Source organism: Rattus rattus, chromosome 4 (assembly GCF_011064425.1).
Source record: "Rattus rattus isolate New Zealand chromosome 4, Rrattus_CSIRO_v1, whole genome shotgun sequence".
NCBI lineage: Eukaryota > Metazoa > Chordata > Mammalia > Rodentia > Muridae > Rattus > Rattus rattus.
Window position 1 is genome coordinate 28640774 of NC_046157.1, and position 23432 is coordinate 28664205.

At 42.5% G+C, this 23432-nt stretch overlaps 1 protein-coding gene across 1 annotated transcript in view; it reads left to right on the forward strand.

The window, feature by feature from the left end:
• The first annotated feature begins 16265 nt into the window (after positions 1-16265).
• The window catches only part of Drd3 (dopamine receptor D3), a 60657-nt gene continuing 53490 nt past the window's right edge, over positions 16266-23432 (forward strand). The window contains exon 1 of the mRNA XM_032899286.1: positions 16266-16373. Within this exon, the coding sequence (XP_032755177.1) occupies positions 16312-16373 (62 nt within the window). The 5' untranslated portion in view covers positions 16266-16311. The remainder of the gene's footprint in view (positions 16374-23432) is intronic.

Here is a 23432-nt window from a genome sequence, read left to right on the forward strand (position 1 = left end):
CCAGCCCCCTGTGGTTGCTCATGCCCATACTGTCAGTAGTTGGAAGAGCGAGGCAGGAGGACTACAAGTTTGAGGCCAGCACGGGCTACTTATCCACCTCAGGCCTTTGTTGTCCATCTTGCTTGCTGCAAGTTCTGCCCTCTCAGGCCTAAGTGACTTCCAGGGCACCGATCTTTATTAAATGGCCCCCGGTTCATTCTTCTTTTGGGAGGCAGACATCAAGGACTGTGACACTTAGAAGCAACTATGTATGTGGAGAAATAAGAAAGCAGCTGGACACACTCTTCCTAGTTAGCTCTACCAATTTGACAAAGCCTAGAGTCACCTGAAAGGGGAGTCTCAACTGAAGGATCAACCAGATAAGATTGGCCCTTGCCTTGGCCATTAATTGAAGGGAGGTCCAACCCATTGTGAGCTGTACCATTCCATGGCAGTAGTCCTGGGCTGTTTAAGAAAGCTACCTACGCATGGTCCTGTGGGCAAGCCGGCCAACAGCATTTCCTCTGTGGTTTCTGCTTCAGCCCCTGCCCTGACTCCCCTCCATCATAGACTGTGACCTGTAGAGCGAAACAAACCCTTTTCTCCTGTAAATTGCTTTTGGTCAGAGTGTTTCATCACAGCAACAGAGATGAAGCTCGAAAAATAGCTGAGGACAGCCTCAAGTTAAAAAAAAAAAAAATACCTGAGAAACCTGAACTGTGCGCTGTGATCTAATCTTGATACAGGGCGAATCCAACTAGCATTATTTCAAAATAACAGCACCCACTTACAAGGCCTCGCCATGTAGCCTTCTGGCTTTCCCAGTTACTCGGAAAAACACAATTTTTCCTTTCTTTTAGTTCCTTTTTTTTTTGGGGGGGGGGATACTGGCCAAAACTTAAGTATCCTTCCCCTAACATTCAGCTTTCTTAATCTTTCTCTGAATCACACCCCACCCTCTTCCATAACACTACTCACTGACCTACTGGTGAGCTCCTCTGCTCTCTTGGACCATATCTTAAAAGTTCTCTCTCTCCCTCTTTCTCCCTCTTTCTCCCTCTCTCTCCCTCTCTCCCTCTCTCCTTCTCTCCCTCTCTCCCTCTCTCCCTCTCTCTCCCTCTCTCCCTCTCTCCCTCCCTCTGTCACTCCCTCCTCCCCACCCTTTCCTCCTCTTCCCCCCTACCACTCTTGGCATCTACCAAGAATTTTAGCTTACCTGCGTTGTTGTTTTTCTCTCAAACTCAAATCAAATTGTCCTTGAACTTCAAAAGCAGTTTTTGTTCTAAATAATAAACAACACGATTGAAAGCAGACAATGTGAAGGAAAAGAGAATTCTGATTTTTCAAAGTTATCACCGCATCAAATTCAAGTTTCCAAAACAAACGTAGTGGAAATTTGGATATAAACATCTGAGATCTAAATAAATGCCAAGTAAAATGAACTCAAAGACACAAACAAGACATTATGATCAAATTGGGTCGGAGTGGTGGAATTTTAATATTTATACTTGTCTGTCAGTCTGTTTAGACAGAGTCTCACCATGAGGACCTAGATTTTACTACATGCTGTCCTTGAACTTATAGATGATCCTCCCACATTTTGAGTGCTGGGATTACAAGTAGATACCAACACATCTAGCCTAATATTCATCATTTTCTAAGAAAATATTGATTATTTCCCCCTTTCAGTTGGCACATAATTACAATATTTGGGGGATATAATGTGATAATCTGATACACTGTTGTTAGCACTCCTGTGGCCTTATTTTACTTATCATTTCCTAGTGCTTGGAGTCTTGGTTTCCAGCTCCTCAGTTGATTCTACATCTTGGATAGTATGAATAAGACTACAGTAAATTAGAGTCCTTTGATATGTTGATTTCATCTGGGGGTGATACACTCAGTAGTGTGGTCATTTAATGTTCGAGTTATTGAGACTCTTCCCATCATGCTCTGTGACAGCTGTGCTAAATCACGTTCCTACCAAATGCGTGCATGTGTTCTTGGTCCTCTTTCCCACTATTAATGATCATACCAATATGGTGAGAGTAAGCTGCTATCTGGGATGATTCTAATAGATATTTTCCCTATGGCTAGCGATAGGAGGCACATTTTAAATCTTCTTTTGAAAAGTGTCATGGATGGAACTAGAAAATATCATCCCGAGTGAGGTGACCCAATCACAAAAAAACACACATGGTATGCACTCATTGAGAGTGGATATTAGCTCAAAAGCCTGAATTACCCAAGATATAATCCACAGACCACATGAAGCTCCAGAAGAAGGACGACCAAAGTGTGGATGCTTCAGTCCTTCTTAAAAGGGGAAACAAAAATATTCATAGGAGGGGATATGGGGGCAAAGTTTGGAGCAAAGACTGAAGGAACGGCCATTCAGAGCCTGCCCCACATGGGGATCTAGCCCATATACATACAGTCACCAACCCCAGACAATATTGCTGATGCCAAGAAGTGCATGCTGACAGGAGACTGATATAGCTGTCTCCTGAGAGGCTCTGCCAGAGCATGGCAAATACAGAGGTGGATGCTCACAGCCAACCATTGAACTGAAAACAAGGTCCCCATTGGAGGAGTTAGAGAAAGAAATGAAGGAGCTGAATGGGTTTGCGACCCCATAAGAACAACAATACCAACCAACCAGAGCTCCCAGGGACTAAACCACCATCCAAAGAGTACACATGGATAGACCCATGGCTCCAGCTGCATATGTAGCAGAGGATGGCCTTGCTGGGCACCAAAGAGAGGAGAAGCCCTTGGTCCTGCCAAGGCTGGACCCCCTATTGTAGGGGAATGTTAGGGTGGGGAGGCGGGAAGGAGTGGGTGATTGGGTAGGGGAAAGGGGATGACATTTGAAATGTAAATAAAAAATACCCGATTTAAAAAAAAAAGTGTTTCGATCACTTGCTTCTTATAACTGTATTTATGTTTTCATTCTCTAAATTATCTGGAAATTAATTCTTCATCAAATAAGCAAATGTTCTCTCTTACACTTCACATTGCCACTGTCCTCCTCTGATTATTGCCACTGATATATAGAAGCCTCCTGGGTTTGATGTAATCACTCGTCTACTTTTGGTTTTGTTACCTATGCTTTGGAAGTTTGATAATAATAAAAAAGATCACCTCTATGCCAACCTCTTAAAGTGCTTCTTCTTGCTTTTCTTGAGGAGCTTTCTTTGTTTTGTCATATCCCATGAATTTGGCTGTATTGTGTTTCCCATTCTCATTCGTTTTAAGAATTTTTTAATTTACTTCTTTTTACCTGCTGTTCACTCAGGAATATACTATTTAGTTTCCACGTACTTTACAATTTCTAAAGTTCCTTTTGTTAGTCTACAGTTTTGTGGTTATGGAAATTATATCATATGATTGATTGCAGCCCCTTTTAATTGGTTGAGACTTGTTTTATGATCTAACATAGGGTCCCTTTTGGAAAGCGGTCTGTGATGGTTAGCTTTAATTATCGACTTGACACAGCATGTATTCTCTTGGGAAGAAAGCTTCAGTGAAGAATTGTTGGGATCAAGTTGGCCTGTGGTCATGTCTGAGGGGGACTGTCTTAATTAATTGATTTGGGAATACTCAACCTACTGCAGGTGGCCCCAGTTCCAGGGCAGGGAGCTCTGAACCCTATAAAACTGGAGAAGAGTAGCTGACCACAAGCAAATAAGCAGGCTGTCTTCATTAGGGTTTCTACTGCAGTGAAGAGACACCATGACCAACTCTTATAAAGGGAAATATTTAATTGGGGTTGACTTAGAGATTTATTCCATTATCATCATGGCAAGAAGTCTGGTGCTGAGAAGGAACTGAGTTCTACATTCAGATCAGCAGGCAGCAGGAACAGAGATATGAACCACTAGGCCTGGTTTTATGCTTCTGAGACCTCAAAGTCCATGCCCTAGTGATGCACTTCCTCCAACAAAGCCCCACCTCCTCCAATAAGGCCACACCTCCTACTAGTGTTGCTCCTTATGAGCTGATGGAAGCCATTTTCTTTCAAACCACCACACAAGGAAATGTGAATGTGTCCGTCTCTGTCCTACATTGTGGATGTGATATGACTATCTGTTTTACGTTTCTGCCACTGTGGTTTCTCTGCTATGGTGGACTCTAACCTAGAATTTTGAGCTGAAATAAACTCTTTTCTCCCCAAATGGCTTTTCGTCAGGGTATTTTATCACAGTAACAGATGTGAAACTAGAATATGCTCCATATGCCGATGAGAAAAATGTATATTCTGCAGTGACTGGGCAAAATGTTCTGGAAACGTCTGTCAAGTCCATTTGTTCTATAGTACAGCTTTACTCTTGTGTCTCTTCCCTAACATTTTGTCTAGACAATCTGTCCATTGATGAGAGTGGATGCTGAAACCCTCAACTAGCATTCTGTAGAAATATGTCTCTCCCCTAAGTTCTAATGATGTTTGGCTTATATAATTAGGCACTCCAGAATTGGGTTCACGTGTGCTTAGGATGGTTATATCCTCTTGTTGAACTGATCCCTCACTCATTATGTAGTGACTTTTGTAGTCTCTTTTTCTAGCTTTTGCTTAGGTGTAAGTATAGCTAGAACTGCTCAACTTTGCTCTCCATCTTCATGAACAGTCTTTTTCCAGTCCCTGTGCTTTCATTGTGCGTGTGTGTGTGTGTGTGTGTGTGTGTGTGTGTGTGTGTGTGTGTGCGCGCACGCGTGTCTGTCTGTCCATGTTTGTGAAGTGAGTTTCAGCTTCTATTTCACTGGATATATTTTATCAATTTACCTCTCTCCTTGAGGAATACACAGAATTTAAGTATTTACTTTCTTAGTGGTGTCTTACAAGTCTAAGATGACTTTTAAAAAATTCTGACAGGTTTATATCCAAGCCTAAATTAAAGTTCAGAAATTCATCCTCTGTGCAGTTGGCTGTGTCAGTTGCTGGTTGTGCTTTGACTTTCTGAGTTTCTTAGTTTCACCGTTTCCGTGTGACTCTTCATTTCTACCTACTTCTTTGTTGAATTGCTCATTCAGATTGTATTAATCAAGGTTTTCCAGAAGCACAGAACCATTGATTATAAAAGAAGACTGGTTATCACAGTTGGAAGCTGCATTGTTTGGTAATGGCTACTTGTAGGGGAGACAGAGAAATCGGGAGATGTTCAGTGTAAGAACCTGGAACCCTCAGGATGAGGAGAACCAATGATAAGTCTAAAGGGAAACTGAAGGCCTAGAAGCTCCATGGAGAGTGATTTGTGTGAGTCTGTGTGGGAAATCTGATGCCCATAGGCCACACTGGACCCACTTGCTCAAGAAGAGCACAGCTTTCTCTTCCACCTTTATGTCTGGGTGATCAGTTTATCAAACAATGGTGTTGACCTCCAGGTCATCAAGGAGACCTCAGCTACTGTCCCACATGATAGTCCTCTAGGCAATGTGCCCACAGACATTCTTTACTAATGACCCTCTCAAAGATCCAGTCAATTATGACTAGCCAATTTTCTTCTGTATCTCTTATATCTTATTAAATTTTGCCAAAACTATTATTTTGAATTTTAGGCATTTCATTCATTTTCTTCTCTTTGTTATTATTGATAGAAAATTATTGTATTCCTCTGCTGGTAACATAGTATCTTGTGCTTCTAGTATCTCTTTTTGATATCTGTACATCTAGCCGATACAATGCCTCTAATTTCATAAAAACAACTTTTGTGATAATGTTTAATATGTTGGCTTGGTAGGCTATCTGGGCTTTGGTTTTAGTTGGGTTCAGTAGTATACCTCCATCTAGTGTCTAAAGCTGTAGTTGATGGCTTTGTGTAGAGTGTCTATGGAAAGAGAGGCAGCAGATCCACCAACATGCAAGCCAAGTGGGACTCAGGGATACAACACAGCAAGTAGGAGCAGGTAGATTACCTATTGTGTCTAGAGCTGCACAGGTGACTTGTGGGCCCCCATGAGCTATATTAACTCACAGAAGGCTGTCCAACTGAGTCTTAGAGCTGACAATGGATGGGTCAGGCTACCCAGATGCTTCCTGGGGGCCTTGGTAGGCCAGGTCTCTCCATATAGGCTGTGAAACTCCTAATTATGGCCATTAAATGATAAGTGAGAGCACCTGGCTGCTTCCCTGGCAACTTAAAGAGCTGAAGTTCTCAAGAAAGACTTCCTAGCTTCCTTACAAGGCCAAGCCTGCCTTTTTGTTTCCTAGGGGCCTCTGATGGGTCAACTTACTAATCATGAATTGCCTGGCTACCTCTTGAAGCTGAGAGTACGTGGGTAGTGTCACCCATCTGGTTCACAGGACTCCTAAGGACAGTCAACTACTATATCACAGAACCCCTGCCAGGAAAATTCATCCTAGGACAGTATTGGGAGGTGGGAATACAGCTAGTAGGTACAAGGTAGCCTGGGTTCCTTCATCATCTTCCATAGCTCTCCAAACCAATGTCAGGGAGAACTGTGAGAGTCTCAGGCTTTGCCAGGAGTAGACTTTGTGTGTGTGTGTGTGTGTGTGTGTGTGTGTGTGTGTGTGTGTGTGTGTTTGTAGCTTCCTATACACCCTCTCTCTGATGTGCAGTCATTCTTGGTTGAGTGTTGATATCAACTAGAGAGATGAGACAGTTTATTCTCTATCCATAACTCCCTTCTCTACACGGCCATCATGGATCTCTGTCCCATACATCTCTGTTATGTCTCCTCACTGCTCCAGCACTGAGCTCCGAACATTCAAGTCAAGAAGTAGTTGTTTGGTTTCTGTTTGGGTCTTCTTTTGCTGGGAAGAAGGGCACCAGGCACTCTAACGAGACGTCTGCCATCAACTTAAAAGACAAAGAGAGAAGCCTGAACATGGCAAGCAGTGTAGCGTATACAAGGGGCCCTCCTCTATATGAGTAACATCGAACTTTTCACCAGAAAATTTGGAGCTGGCAGACAATAGGCCAATACAATCATAGTACAAAAAGAAGAGAACTATCAGCCAAGACTGCCATATCTGCCAAAAGTATCCCTTGAAAGTGGAGGAGAATCTAAGGCACTGCAAGATAAACAAAAGTTGGGGGAGTTTATACCACTAGATCTGCCATGCAAGAAATTTCTGACAGTAATGCCCTGCAAGGGACAGTAAACAGACTTCAGATGGTAACCTGAATTTGTATACATAAATAGAAACTTTAATTAATGTAAATATAAGGGCAATTATAAAAGCATGTATCAGTGAAATACATTTATTATACCTTTCTCTCTATATGATTTAGGAAATGGTACTAATTCTCTGAAAACAATCATTAGTCTAACAAGTACCATTACTCTGACTTTAGAATTCCACATTTGGTTCTCTACATAATTTTAAAAAAGATTAATGCACTTAAAAGAAATGATTCATCTGTGTTTTGAGGCACACACATATAAAGATGTAATTTAATAACACCAACAACTGGAAGGGACAGTGTCAGAGCCATAAAGGAGGACAGTATTTATATGTCATTGAAGTTAGACCGCTGTGCATTGAAATTAGAGTTATGTAACTTGGGATGTTAAATGTAATCCCCATGGTAACTGCAAAGAAAATAGCTGAAGATACACACAAAAGGAAATGGGAAAGAGTTGAAACAGTTCACTATATAAGTCAACTAAACACCAAAGGAGATGGCGATGTGTAAATAAGGGATTAAAAGCCATGGCTTTGGAAGACAGAAAACACATAGCAAAAGTGGCAGAAGCAAGCCTGTCCTTATCAGTAATTACTTGAAATGCAAATGGATGAAAGCGTTCAACTGCAAGACAAAGATTAACAGGCTAGTTTTAAAAAAATAACCGAACTATATCCCATCTACAAGAGACTCATTTTTGACCCAAAGAAACAAATAGGTTGAAAGTAAAAAGATGGAGAACTGTGTCTTGTAAATAGCAACCCAAAGAAAACAAGGCTAAAGAAAGGAATGTCAGCCAAAATAAACTTGAAAACTGTTTGCAAGAGACAAAGGACATTTTACGTTAATCAAAAAATTACAGCAATGATAACTACTTACAAACACAATCGTGCCTTTGATTGTCTACTAACCATCAGAATACATGAAATAAAAGCTGTAAGATTTGAAAACAGAAATAGTTGCATATTTTAGTTGGAGACTTCAAAATCCCACCTTAGCAGCAGATCGTCTAACCAAGTAGAGCACAAGGGAAGGATCCATCACAATGGAGCCAACTCGATTCAGCAGAGACAATATTCCCTCTGGTCACAGTGGCATAGTGAACAGTCATTAACGGAATAAAACTGGAACATTTACAAATTATAAAAAAAAAGTCAAATACTCTTAGCAAACGAATGAAATAAGATCACAAGGGAAATTGGAAACTACTTCAAGGCAAATGAAAATGGAAAAACAATATATCAAATTTATGGGAAACAGTGGGAACCATGCTAAGAGAGGAAATTATAGTTAGAAAGGCTTCCATTAGAAAATTAGAAAGGTTCCAAACCAATAAGCTAACTTTACAACACAAAGAATTTTTTTAAATTGCATTTACTTTGATATATATATATATATATATATATATATATATCAATGTTTTCCCCGCACATGCGTATGTGCACCACATTTGTGCAGAGTATCCTCTGAGTCAAGAGAGGGTGCTGGATCCCCTGGAATAGGAGCTACAGGTCGATGTGAGCCACAAAGGGTGCTGGGACTCAAACCCAGGTCCTCTCCAAGAATAGAGGTGCCCTTAACCACTTAGTTATTTCATAGCCCAACATAAGACATTTTTTTTTCTTTTTTTTTTCAGAGCTGAGGACCGAACCCAGGGCCTTGCGCTTGCTAGGCAAGTGCTCTACCACTGAGCTAAATCCCCAACCCAAGACATTTTTAAAAGAACAAACTAAACCAAAAGCCAGCAGTAGAATAAAATGATGAACATCAAATCATGTATAAAGGAAAGACTTGTTTCAAAGTTGAGAAAAAAAAATCTACTTCTACTGAAAAAACTAACCTAGGAAATGGGTAATTTTTATTTAATGCATATAATTTCAGTTTTAAAGCTTGAGAGGAGATAGAGTAGTGATACGTGTGCATTATAAGTTCATTTAATAATACTAAGCTATGCGTTTAAAATTATTAAGATGATGGATTTTATATTATGTGTGTTGTAGCACAATAAAAAATATTTTAAATAAAAGAAAATTATTGTCCAATGCCTAGAGATAATTACATTTTTACAGGCTTATTCTTCATAGGGTTGCTTCTCCACATATAATGAATAGAAAGTCATTTTGTTAGAATGCAAATCCTGCATCCAGTAAGTTTGGAGGAGAGATCAATATTCCCTGTTTCTAACAACTTCCAAGGTGAAGTTGGTCTTGTTGGTCCTGGCTCATGGCTCATATATATTGAATACCAAAGTCTTATAAAATTTGTGAAGCTAAAGCAGATAGCATCTGAGATTCAAGCCATACACATCAAATAAGTAGCCAGCAGTCGCCTCAAAACTTGACGGGTTGCAGTAAAACTTGAAATGTGTTCTTTCTGAATGCTGAAAATGACAAGTTCTATGAACAGTGGGTCTCAAGTTACCTGCCAGGTATGCCTACATGACAGAATTATTTTCTTAAAGCAATATCAAATATTTATCTTGCTCATGAACCTGAAATTTGGGCAAAAGTTTACAGGGCTAACATGTCTCTGTTCTACATGGCACCAGTTTGACACAATTAGCTGGGGGCCAGAATAGCTGCTTTAAAAATGCTTTGCTCTTATTTCTGAATCTCAGCTATGAGTTCAGCCAGAGCTATGGGAAAACAACCTTAGGTCATCTCCACATAGCCTTCCAATGTTGCTTAAGCTTTCTCGTGTCATTGTGGCTGAGTGGCAAAAGCATGCATCTCCAGAAAACAGATCAGAAGCACAGGATGCTTTTATGACCTGGACATCAGATAACATCGCTCTTGCCATACTCTAGAACTTGATACGATTATAGAGCCCTGCTCCTTTAAAAAAAGAAGATGGGCTTTTCTAGTCAATGGCAGAGTGGTAAAGTCTGGAAGAACATGATAGATGAGGCCATCTTTAGAAACTATAGTTTGCCATACCCATCAACCGCAAATCAATTCAGGCTTGAAAAATACTTGGGGGCTGGAGAGATGGCTCAATAGTTAAAAGCATGTATTTCCCTTGCAAAGAGCCCTGGTTCAGTTCCCAGCACTCACCCTGGGCAGTTCTCATCTACCTGTAACTCTAGCTCCAGGGGAATCAGATGCCTCTGACCTCCAGGGGCACCTGTACTCACATGCACTTAAGAAAAATTGCTAAAATACACAAAATTTTGGATTACTGAGATCTCTCAGTGGGTGGTATGCTTAATAAACAAGAATAACAACCTGAGCTCTATCTCTGGAACCCATGCAGAGGTGGGAGGAGTCAGTGAACCCCACAGTGTCATCCTCTGACCTCCACACATGCCCCGTGGCACATGTACACACATACACGTCATATGCATACTCTCTTTCCCGGTCTTGCAACACACACACACACACACACACACACACACACACACACAGAGAGAGAGAGAGAGAGAGAGACAGACAGACAGACAGACAGACACACAGACAGACACACAGACACACAGACACACAGACAGACAGACACACAGACAGACAATCACATGGGCACCCACAGACATGCACACAGAGAAATGGGGGGAGGAGTAGGGGAAAGACAAATTTCTCTAATTCTTGCTTATTTTCATTCCCATTTCTGTATGTTTTGAGGGAGAGGAAAAACTTAAAACAGAGTAGAACATTAGAAGGATCATAGATCATCTCACGGAAATTCAGTGAAACAGGCTGAGTTGTGATGGTGGAGGTACCAGAGGTGAGATTGCAGTGCATAGGACTGTAGACGCTACTTTTTTTTTTTTTTTTTTTTTTTTTTGCAGGTATTTCTTATATACATTTCCAGTGTTATTCCTTTCCCGGTTTCGGGCAAACATCCCCCCCCCCTCCCTTCTTTATGGGTGTTCCCCTCCCCATCCTCCCCCCCTTTCCGCCCTCCCCCCCACAACCTAGTTCACTTGGGGTTTAGTATTATCAGGACCCAGGGCTTCCCCTTCCACTGGTGGTAGACGTTACTTTAAGGACAAATGCCATCCATTCATTTGCTTCTATGCCCACTCCTTCCTGCTCTCTTTAAGGTTGGGGGATATGATGCGGCTTGACCAAGAAGACTCCACAGAAAAGAAGCAAGGCCGTCCTCACTACTGCTCAATGTAGGGAAGTTGAATGAGGTGAGCTAGTTTTCTCCCAAGAACTGAAGTATGTAACAATTTCAACAACGATGAATCCCAACGTGAGAGGTGAGGTTTTTTCCTAGTTCTCATCTAACTCCAGGCCTCCTCAGAGGAGGCAGGGGAGCTAAACTTGGGAGAAAGTTTTACTGCGTACATCACTACAGACTCTGGCCAATTTGTCTTCTTAAAACTTCTGAATCCAGCATGGCAGCGCATGCCTGTATAATCTCAGCATGTGGGAGGCATAGGCCAAGCGCTTCCTTCTCAGACGGTGTCTCGAAACAAAGCAAAGCAAACCAAATGGAACAATAGAGGGATGGGTAGGAGCTTGGGGTGATTTCGTTGGAAAAAAAAATAGGTTGTCCCTCAGACCAGGTCTCTCCCATTTAAAGTCTCTGTGAGGATCAAATCAAGCTTACACTGAGACATGTCCCTTCTAATGAACTCTAGGTACGTGACAGACGCCCTGTGTTCATGTTGGATCCTCACTGTCTCCCGACCCTGCTTCAGTTGGTCTCTATACTGTCCTGGGGAGTGAACATTCTGTGGAGGTTTAAAAAGCCATAGGGACTTCATGCTGGACTCAGTTGGTGCTCAGGGCAGCTCTTGCTGAACTCTGAGCCTGGGGTAGCATTTCAAAGACCCAACGAGTATTTCATCCTAAGGCTTGCTCTGGTTCCGTCCAAACAGCACCACTGCGCATGTCCACTTATCAGAAGTACCCATACCCTTCCCCTGCTTTCGAACTCAGCTTCCAGAGTTAAAGATATCGCGTCCATTGGCTGCTTTGTGAGAATGCTGCAGTCATGCTACCTTGAAGGTTTCCTGGAAGAAAGACAGGAGAATTGAGCTTGGTTTTCCCTGATTTTTTGCCTAGACGTGTCTGTTCTGTGGGTGTTCTGGAGTTCTTCCCAGGAGGCAGATCTCAAAATCTCCAATGCCAATCATGAATAAGAACTTTATTAAAGAAACAAACAAACAAACAAACAACTATTCAATTCAGTGATGTGAATGAGAAGTACCAGGTTGGTTAAGGCAGGCAATTGCTTGTCTTCACCTCCACTGGAGGAAAGAGGCCCCTTTATTTGCTTCCTTCCACTTGCAAGTCCTACATCCAGCCCTCTCATTCCCCAAAGACTCAGCATAGCTACTGAGACAGCTGACTTGAGACCGAGCTGCCTGCCCAGAAGCACAACCTTGGGCACATCCTGTAACTCCCCTTCCTGGTGCATCTATATAGAAACAGAATGCGAAGGCTTATCCCTCTTTATCTTCCTTTCAACTTTTACCAAAGAAAGTCGTTATAAAAACGTTAAGGACATTCCTTCCCAGCGAGGCTAGTCTGTGCTCTCAATGGGGGTCTCAAAACGAGACCTTTCCCTCCACACTCAGGCACCCTCATGGCGCCCCTATCATTAGGCATAATGTGTGCCAATGTTAAAGAAACTAAACATACGTGGCTTAGTGACCTTTGGGGAAGGGCAAACAGTGAGATCTGGTTTCTCTAGCCTTGACTGGCCTGGAAATCATTATTTATCCAAAGATGGCCAAACTCAAGTTCTCTGGCCTCAGCTTCCTAACAGTTAATATTACAAATGTGGGCCACCACATCTGACGAATTGTTCTTGCTGCTGTGACAGGATACCTGAGATAATAAGGGAGGAAAGAAAACTCGTGTGGGCTCACGGTTCTTGGAAGATGGCTCGTCCTTTTGGGAGAGCATGAGGGTGGACGTTGCCACGGGCCGGAGCAGCAAGAACCTGAATTACATGGGATATTCCGTCAGCAGTCGGGAAACACAGAAGATGCTGGGAAGAAGGGGCAAGATTAGCTCCTAACTCCTGCCCCTACTTACCTACTTCTTCAAACAAGGTCCTACACCTAAAAGCTTCATAATTTCCTGAAACAGCGCCCCCAGCTGGGACCAGTGTTGAAACTCATGAGCCTATGGAGGAAACTTCACATCCAAACCATGAAAGCAGGACACTGGAAGGCAAAACTATAATGACAAAAATAAACACTATGAGACTCTAAAACCTTAAAATGTCTCTGCTTCATTCTGCTTTACGCACTGTGCTGTTAAACCCTGGTTCTGTACATCAGATAAACCAAGTTTTGGCAGTACCCGGCCTCTTGGTCCCTTGAGAGAAGAGGAAAGTGAAGGCCCTCCGTAAAGTTGAGAGTTATGGTCTCAGAGCATCCTCAATCTAAACATGCTACCTCAGTAATATTATGAACAACCTTGCACACAGTAGCTGGTTTTCTGAGTCTCTTATTTGTTTGCTATAATCATTATCACAAAATTCCACAGACAAGATGGCCTAAACAAGAGGAAACTGTTGTCTGACATATTAGAGGCTTGAAGTCCAGAGCGGCAGTCTTCCTGCGACTCTTTTCCTTGTCTTCCAGGTACTCGTTATACCTGTGTCTCCTTCAGCCTCTGCTCTACACTCTCCTGTCACCTCTTCCTCTTCTCACAAGGATATTGGTCCTACACTGAATACCTAATCTTAACTTAGTGAAAATTTTGAAAAAAAGAATTGCTCAATTATATCCACACCCCAAGTTTAGGGCTCTCACATATAAATGTGGAAGGCATGAGTTAGCTTATCATAGAACCTGTAAAAAATAAATAAATAAATAAAAATAAAAAACGAGTGTCACATGATTGACACAGATGAGAACATCACTTAGACCATGCTTTCTAAGTAAGTCACCATACAAAGATCATCTTGTCAATATCATTCTGTTACTCTTCTGGTGCTATGATAAAATGCCATGACAAAAAGCTACTTATAGAGGGAAGGATTTATTTAGGCTGATGGTCCCAAAGACATAAGAGTCCCTTTTAACAGGGAGAAATAGCAGCAAGGAGCAGGCATAGCAGCAGGAAAAGGAAGCTGAGGGGTTGCATATCAATCACAAGCAGGACGTAGATCCAGCCACCAGGCTTCAGACAGCAATGTTATAGACAGCTCTCAGCAAATAGTCTACGTGGTTGCCATGGACAGAAAGCCTAGTTATTTCTAAGAATGTCACTGGCTACCCTTTTTGACTTAGTTAGGGTTTTTTTATTGCTGCGATGAAACACCATAGTCAAAAGCAAATTGGGAAGGAAAGGGTCTATTTGGCTTACACTTCTATATTGTCATCCATCATTGAGAGAAGTCAGGACAGGAACTCAAGCAGGGAAGGTTACTGGCTTGCTGAGCCCGATCTCTTATAGAACCCAGGACCACCAGCCCAGGGATGGCTCTGCCTACAATGAGCCAGGCTCCCCCTTATCAATCACATAAGTAAAATGTTTACAGGCCTGCCTACAGTCCGTCTTATGAACACATTTTCATAATCACAGTTCTTTCCTCTCAGATAACTTTAGCCTGTGTCAAATTGACATAAAACTATCCAGCACATCAAGTGAATTTGGAAGGGGAACGAAGCCATGAACTCTCCAAATCTGCCTCCAGTAAAACAATTCTTCCATCAAGGTCATGCCTGCTAAGCCTCCCACCAAACAGCGCCACCAACTGGAGCCCAAGCATTCAAACATCCAAGTCTGTGGGGCACATTTCTCTTCCAAACCACCACAATCACTATGATGGCCACTATAACTACTATTTTTCCGGCATATGGTCACTCACCTCAGAAGACGAAATTTTCCACCTGCAGAAAAATTACACCCATAGTAGCTAAGAAAATTAAGATGTCTAAATCCTGGTTCCAGGTGTTAGTATCACAAATCATGTTAATTTTTGTGTGCCTTGATTTGCCAGTCTTCAATAAAGAAGGAAAAAATATCTACTATGTCAGGTTGCTGAGAGGATGAAAAGAAGCAGTGAAATAAAATGGCCAGCCAGTAGTACGTGTTCAATAAATATGGCTACTGTCGCTAATGGTATTTAGGTTTGCAACTGCTCCATCTCTCTCAGCCAGTAGAGGTCGCCACCATAGCCAATGGGGACTCGTTTCTGTGCGATGATGGTGGGCACTCCGCTCGTTGCAGCTTCCAAGCTCAGTGGCAGGGAAACTAACGAACAATCGAACAACCGCAGCCCTCTCTGCAGGCAGAAGACCTCAGAAACAAGAGAATAGGGAGTATTTCAGCTTCCATGGCAAAGAGTTACTCGAACAGGTGGACATGAGCAAAGGTAAAGATTGCGTAAGGTCCTGTGCTGATGCCCATTGGCACTAACCTTAGTTGTATCTCAATTAGCTCGTTAAGCTAGAGTCTAAAAAATAAGGGAAAGAGAATAGAAAAAAAAAACATATGCCATGGACAAGCAGAAAGGACGAATTGACAAGTGTTTGTAAACTTTTGTGGGAACAAGAAACCCTGCTAAATAAACATTTAATATCGCTCGTAATATTAGCTCACTTCTTCTTCACTGCGAGCTATATCCATGCTTCTGCTGCAGTAAATTCTCTTTAACCTCCCTTTTTCCCAGACAGGTGCACACCTCCAAATTTAATTATTCTGTCAATTGTACTGATTTCCATTAACTGCTTGTGGTATCCATTTGTTGATCTGTTCCTTCTGAATCAATCGTTTTCCCACCCACAAAAGAAAAAAAAAAAAAAAGCCAGAAAGGCAATTAAACTGAGGATGGTGAGAGTTATTCAAAAGAAATCAAAGCATAAAGGTAAAGGAAGTGGTAACGCCGGGATTAAAAGGGGCACTGAGGGAAAAATACACACGTACTAAAAAGTACAGTACCAAAGCAGATAGAGCCTCAGAGGGAAGAGAGGAGAGAGCCAGGGAGAAATACAGCTTCTGCCACTCTCAGCACCAAGGACAGAGAGCCTCTGAGTTGCTAACCCAAACTACGTTCACTGGGGTCCCTCCCAAATCCTCTAGGGAACACCGGTGCCTTGGGAAAGCAGCTATGAAACCATTCAGTGAGGTCTGATAGGAAAGCAAGAGTAGTTCACATGTAATTTCCACCTCAGAGGCAAAAACCAGGTGATTTCCTTCCTGTGTGGGAATGATTCCATAGTTTCTGTGTCCTGGGAAAGGCAAAGTTTGCTTTGCTTCGGTGTGTCTGCCGTCAGTAAATGGCTTCAGGAACTGCGACGCTAAACACCACAGTCTCCAGACACCAGAAGAAATTTGCAGGGTAAGTGGATTTTTCTTCTCATTTCTAATTTAGTGGAAGATTATTTGATTAGCTTGGAATTCTGTGGTTCTCTAAGAATATGCATTAAATCTCTGAGCTACTCTAGGTTTAAAACATGAAACCCTGAGGAAACTGTGTTCATTAAGGGGCTGGACCTGCTCTCTTTTTAATCCCCCTCTCCCAGATTTGTGTCACGATGGGCTCTAGAATCTATATCAAGGCATACATAAAAGACATTAAGCAGAAACCTGTTTTTATTTCCTGGGAGTTGCATGGAAGTTGACTGCATTCCTCTTAAGGGTTTGACTTAATCGTTTGAGGCTGTTATTTTAAACTACTCACTTCAGCACCCTGGTAATGCAGGGCCAAGCAAGGGTTTAGAGAGACACCGTTTTCAATCTGTTTAAAGTCAAGCTGCTTCCAAGCCAGAATCCAATTATCCCAATAGAGATATGTGGTGCCTGAGAGGATGGTTGTGAATGTTTTTTTCCGATGATGGTATATGATTTTGAAGTCATTGTTGTTTAACTGTAGGACTTCCATTGCTCACTGTGGTTTATTGGGTCAACAGAGCTCATGTAATTAGGCACTTGTGCCACTGAACGCATCTGGTTTAGTCTAATACCATCTCAATGGATGGAGAGAAAAAAATACCGTAGCAACAGCAAAGTGGAACTCAGATTCTAAATGTGTTCTGCATGCCTGTTTGCACTTTACAGGTAAAACCCTTTGCTTACTGATGCTACAAGGTCAGAAAACTGTCCTTGGGTGAGGATGAAAGGCAGCCATTTGACCTGGCCTTAGGAACTTGTAGAGCCAGAGGAGAGACAATGTGAGATTCCTATTCAGACACTTGTTTATGTAGAGTTGAATGTTTTCAAGGGTCTGCGTGGATACTGGTGAAGAAGGGGGTTGATCAAAGAAACTAGCGAAAACATCCAAACGGAAGGCTTCTTCTAATAACCAAATGCTGAATATCAAATAGAGAGCCCATCCAGTATTAAATTTAATGTCTAATACATAGAAGTTTGCTATCAATAAATATTCACTTACTGATTACTTGGTCTACTGTATTTCCTCACTTTATCTCTTGTTAGAATGACAAAATGTTTTGGTTTTGAAGATTGTCAAGGAAAGTAAGTATGCTTTATTGGTCAGGTTGGATGGGGGGGATATATTATTTTAGCTTCTAAATCTCAGTAAACATCCCATGGGTTTTCCTCTGTATATGTACCAACATATACATATGTAAATACGTCCGAATCTATAAATATGCTATATACTTCAATGCACTTGTGAGTCTTCTTTATGAAATGAATTAGAGAGCAATTTACAAGAATAAAGCACCATAGAAATGCTAAAGACTACCTCTGATAATAATGACAATATAACTCCCACCAGCTCTGTGCACGGTGCACACCTGCATTGACTTTTAAAAGCTAGGGAAGGAGAACAAGCCACTCTGAACATGTAAGATCTTCCCAGTATTCTCCACTCAGGCTTGCTGCTTTACCTCCATGGTGGAGGACATCAGAACAGGGGCTCTGGACTCAGGTCTCCGGGTGAATCCACTCCACCATTTGCTGGCTTATGTTCTCAGCTAGAAATCAATCTCTCTGTAACCCCTTCTCTTCATCTGCTAAAACAGCAATGAAGATAGCACTTGCTTTACTCTTCATGTTGTCAATATGATAAAGCTTCTAAATGTTAGCCGATAGAATTATTAAGTTTATAAGGGGATTGGGAAGTCTGAGTTGAAGCAAAGGCCAGGAAAACACGGGACACTGGTGACTGCAAATTTGTCAGTGAAAAGATCATAGACGTCAGGAGCTGGGATGTGAAGGAAGATGTGTCATGGAAACTGCTAGTTCGTTCTGGTTCATAAGAAAGCCCATTTCAACCTAGGAATAACTCCCAGCATCCATCTGTACCCTGTAGACATATTAAGTGAGTGGTGACTGTTACACTTGAGAAGCCCTAATCAAAGGTTGTAATTGTTTGCAGGGAAAGGTTTGGGAGGGATGCCCCTCTTCCCTGTGTGTCCTCTTGTGGCCTTTCCTTGGTGTATGGGTTTTGAAGGTTTTGGCTCATGGCCATCTGGCCCCATTGTGGTGGGCCTGTGGTGAGAGCCATCATGGCAGAGAGGGTGTGACAGAGTAGAGATACCCATTTCGTGGAGACCAGACAGAGGGTCACATTGTGTGAGCTTCAGAAAGTTGCCGGACCTCTCTGTCTCTGTCTTAATACTTAAAGGAAGGGTGCCCAAATCCTTCCTCAGGAGATGCTGTAAACGTTAACAAATGTTAAGTGGGATGTGTTAGTGTCTGCCTAGCACCAGAAGCAGCCCAGAAGCGGCTGTCTTTAGAAGGAGACTATAAACACTCAAGGAGTCTTGGTTTTATAATGTTTGGGGTTTGATTGACTCCATGTCTTTAAGGAAAAGGAAGAAATGGTTAAATCCTATAAATCCTTCTTATTATTTATTTTATTTTTGACATTATAATATAATTACATCACTTCGCCCATCCCTTTACTCACTCCAAACCCTCCCACCCCTCTGTCTTGTTCCCACATTCACGGCCTCTCTTTACATCAACCACTGTTACATGCAGACGGAAGACCACTTCTCCCTGTCTCCGCACTCCTTAGTCCCCTGTAGCTCTTTGTGTAGCACTGAGGCCTCGTGGTCCCTCCCACATCCACTTTAGCATGCCTATTGTTGTCCTCGTTCATCTCATGTTAGTCGTGTGGGTGAGACTTTGTGGGTTGAGTGTGCAAGTACACTGAGGAACTGAACATTACCACAGCAGGTTATGTGTCCCAGATAATGAGAGTTAGTCCATTCTGTCTCTATGGCTTTTAAACTAGATCATGCAGTCATCCTAAAAAAAAAGGCTAGAACGCACTAAAAAGACCAGGATGAATCAATGCTTTATATGAAATTCAATCTTCTTAAAAACCATATGCAATATTGTAGGTAGTATATGTTGAGAGATCGGGGCTAGTAGTAATGTTCTAGCCCTTGTCTACCTCCCTGCTTCCCCATGCCTGTGTGGTATCTGTAATATACAAGCAGATATGTGTGTGATGTGACACAGAAATAAGAGGAAAGTGTCATATGTCCTACTCATTCCCTTGAGTCTTTCATTGGATCTGGAACTAGGCTGACAGCCACCAAACCCCTAGCATTCAGCTGTCTCGGGCCTCCACAGCACTGGGGTGACAGGCAATCACCCAGCCATATATGCTTTTTTTTAACCTGGGTATTAGAGATTCGAACTCAGATCCTCAGTGAATGCTCTTCCCCACTGAGCCAACTCCATAGTGTCTGTTCTCTACGTTCTCGTAATTCCTAACGTTCTTTGTCGAGGTGACCATCAGAAGTTTGGCAGCTGTGGCTTATTTTTCTCCTTTGCCCCCTCACCCTTTCCTGTTAACAGTAAAAGCCATGTGTTAAGTCTTTCTCTAGGAGGAGAGTCATTTTGCTCCCCCTCCCCCCATTGAGATTACGCAGCCTCCACTTTTGGTTATTACAACTAGTAGCTAGATCAGGGACCCTGCTAAACATCAACCCTGCAGAAGACCTCCTGCAAAACAAAGAACTATCAGCCCAAATCGTCCACAGTGTCGAGGCTTTAAGCATATAATTGCATCTGGGCTTCGCAACAACCCCGTGAAGTAGGCATGATTTATCCTCATTCGGCTGATGAAACAACTGGTCTCTCATTATGAATTATTTGGAGAGTGATTATTAAGTTAATGAATTCTTCAGACTCTCGGCTTCATCCTGAGACTAGTTCACTATGTCTTAGCACATCTATCAGAAGTATAAACAGGGGGTTGGGGGAAGCTGGGGAGATCTAACTCAGAGTTATATAAGAAATCTTCATTTAAAAAGAAAAAAAAATCCAAATCCAAGGTGGAAAAAAAAAGTGGAAATAATTAGCGGAGAGGCAGGGAGCAGTGCGGCGAACCTCATTTATCTCTGCTTTCGTCTCTCACACCCAGAACTCTGGAACTACCGCGGTCTGCCCAGCCGCTGCCAGCCAGAGTCTAAGACCGGAAATAGAGCACTGTAAAACCACAATCGAGAGATCCAGGCCGTTGTACTTCCAACATCAGGTGTAGAACTGATTTTAGGAAGTGAGGCCTAGCTCCTCACCACGAGCCCCTGACGCTCTCTGCGCCGCTGTCGATCCTCAGGGCTCAGGGCAATGCCAGGCAGCATGGAAACGAGAAGCTCCTGCCTTCACCTTTCCCTTCTTTCTTGACCGGGGAGATACGGCTTAGGTTAAGCAGCTGCAGATTCTAGGAAAGGAGACCTGGCCTGCCTTGACCGTGGCCCAGCTGAAGGGAAGGTATTCTAGGCCCAGCTTGCCTCCACGTGGGAATACCCTTGAACAATCAGAAAGCGCTGGGTTTTCCAAAAAGCCCTTGGCAGCAGCGACGCTATCTCCAGGGTAGCGGCTGCCCTTCTCCTAATAATGAGAAAATTATCATTATTACCAAGAATTATTATTATGTGTTAAAAATATATTGACTGCAAACAATGTGCTGTGGAAAAGAGCACTTTTAAGTAGTTCTCTGAATTCGGTCCAAGTTGGTCACCCTTCCCTCCCCATTTCTGCATTTTAACACTTCTTTCAGACAGAAATGGTTCAGAGTGCACTGTGAAACGATAGCCACAATTAAGGAACCCCTTAATTCAAGGAAAGCTGTGGGTGACGGGGTTTAAAATAAGCCCCGATTGCCACCAGCTTCTACTCCCGCCAAGACCTAAAGAGTTCTCACAGGGGCCCATGTATGTCATGTCTAAATGTCATAATGGCATGACCAAAACTGTGATGGAAACAATTTCTAATCCTTGTGCCTTGGGGGAGAAATGCAAAATTAAGTTTACTTTTTAATACACATATTAGCAGAACACAACCGCCTGTAACTCCAGCTTTGATGAACACTTGCACTTACAGGCATGTACACACACGCACACACGTACACACACGTACACACATGCACACACACACATGCACACACACACATGCACACACACACACATGCACACACACACACACACACATAATTTCTAAGAAGGGAAAATGTATACCGTACCAAACTGCGAGGGTAAATCTGCATTTACAATTTCATATAAAATGTGAGAGTGCCTCTGTCTTACTTGGGGATTACGTGTTTTTCTCACCTCATGCCAGTTGCACAGAAGATTTTTATCTAAATGCCAACCACTAGTTATCACATGGACCCAGGCCTCATACACACACCTCCAGGTTGACAGATCTAGAATGATCCAGTCCTGACACACTGGTGATAGGCTCCAAGAAATTTCCCAGAAGACTCTGGGTCCTTGACACTGGAAGAGTACAGTAGACAGGGTCAAGGAGTCGCAGTAGATCTGTGGAGGCTATGGCTGGAAAAGATCTGCCAACCAATTCAATCTGCTACGACAACATACCACAGCCTGGGAAGCTTACAAACAATAGAAGTGTACTTCTCGTGTTTCTGGAGGCTAGAGAGTACAAGGTAAAGGCACCAGCAGAACCGGTGTCTAATTTACAGGCGTCTGTCTTCAAACTGTGTTCTCACCTGGCAGTTCCCACTGTTTAGCACCAATCACTTCACAAAACTCCCACCTCTCAATACCATCACCATGTGGGGAGTTAGAACTTTAACAGACAGATGTTGGGGCTACTCAAACATTCATACTATGTCAGAAGGCCAGCATGGCCATAGAGGTTGAGGTGGTCGGAAGCTCTTGTACTTATAATGTGGTCCTGAAACCACATTATAAGCCACAGACTTCAGGTCTTTTTCTAACAAGTGGCCCTGATATACCAATACCCTCCGAACTCAGGCCTTTTCTTCAGGAGTGAGACCTTATGTGCCCCATGAACACATGAACATCTGGTTTGAGAACCCAGAGTCCTTTCTGTAGGGCTGATTCCTACAAACTGGGATCATGTACACACACACACGCATCAGTACAGCTGATGGATCATCAGTACAGCTGATGAACTCAGGAGTCTTTGCCACTCTGAATCCAAATCCCCTAGGTTTTTTTGTTTGTTTGTTTTGTTTTGTTTTCCCCCCATTATGTAACTCTGGCTGTCCTGGAACTCACTATGTAGACCAGGCTGACTTGTAATTCACAGAGATGTACTTGGTTCTGCTACAGATATTAAAAGCAGGCACCACCACTCTTGGCTCAACCCTATATGACTTAAGGGCTTATTCTCCCCACTGGGATGGTAACATGACAGTTGCTATGTCTTCCAAACATTAAAGGCAAAATTAAAAGACTTGGAAGACCCTGAGAAGCATAGGGCTTAAGATATGTTTGTCACTCTTGTCTTTGGATCTGATCTACCTGATTTAAGAAGCAAAGACATCAAACTGGGTTAGAAAAAGATTTTAAACTATTCATCACTGGCCCATGAATTTTGGTGGGCACTAGGGGACTTTATAGAGATTAAACATTTACAACTAATCTTTTAAGATTCAGAACTTTCAAATAAAATTCTACATGTAGACTTGCCATAAATACAAAAGCCACTGTGCTACACTCAATCTTCTCTAATCTAGTCTCCCAAAGCCACCATTTTCTGTGTAAAACATGAGATTGAATGGGATACTAAAGAAAGTTACAGGAGACTAACAAACATTGGGTAGGGCGTGCAAATATATCTGTAGAGGTTGGAGGAAGACAAACGGGAAAGCAAGGGCTGGAGAGACGGCTCGGTGGGGCACAGCATTTGCTGCATAAGCATGAGGACCTGAGTTCGGATCCCAGCATCCACATTAAAAAGCTTCACACAGCCATATGTACTGTGAAGGGCAGAGGCTAGAGGATCTCTGGGTTTCTGGCTGCATGCCTAGTTCCAAGTTCAGGGAGAGACTCTGTCTCAAAGGAATAAGGTAAAGAGAGATAAAGCCAGAAATTCAACATCTTCCTCTGCCTTCCGCATGCACACATGGGTATGTGCACACATATACTACACTATGCTCACCTACACACACCCCTCACACACACACACACACACACACACA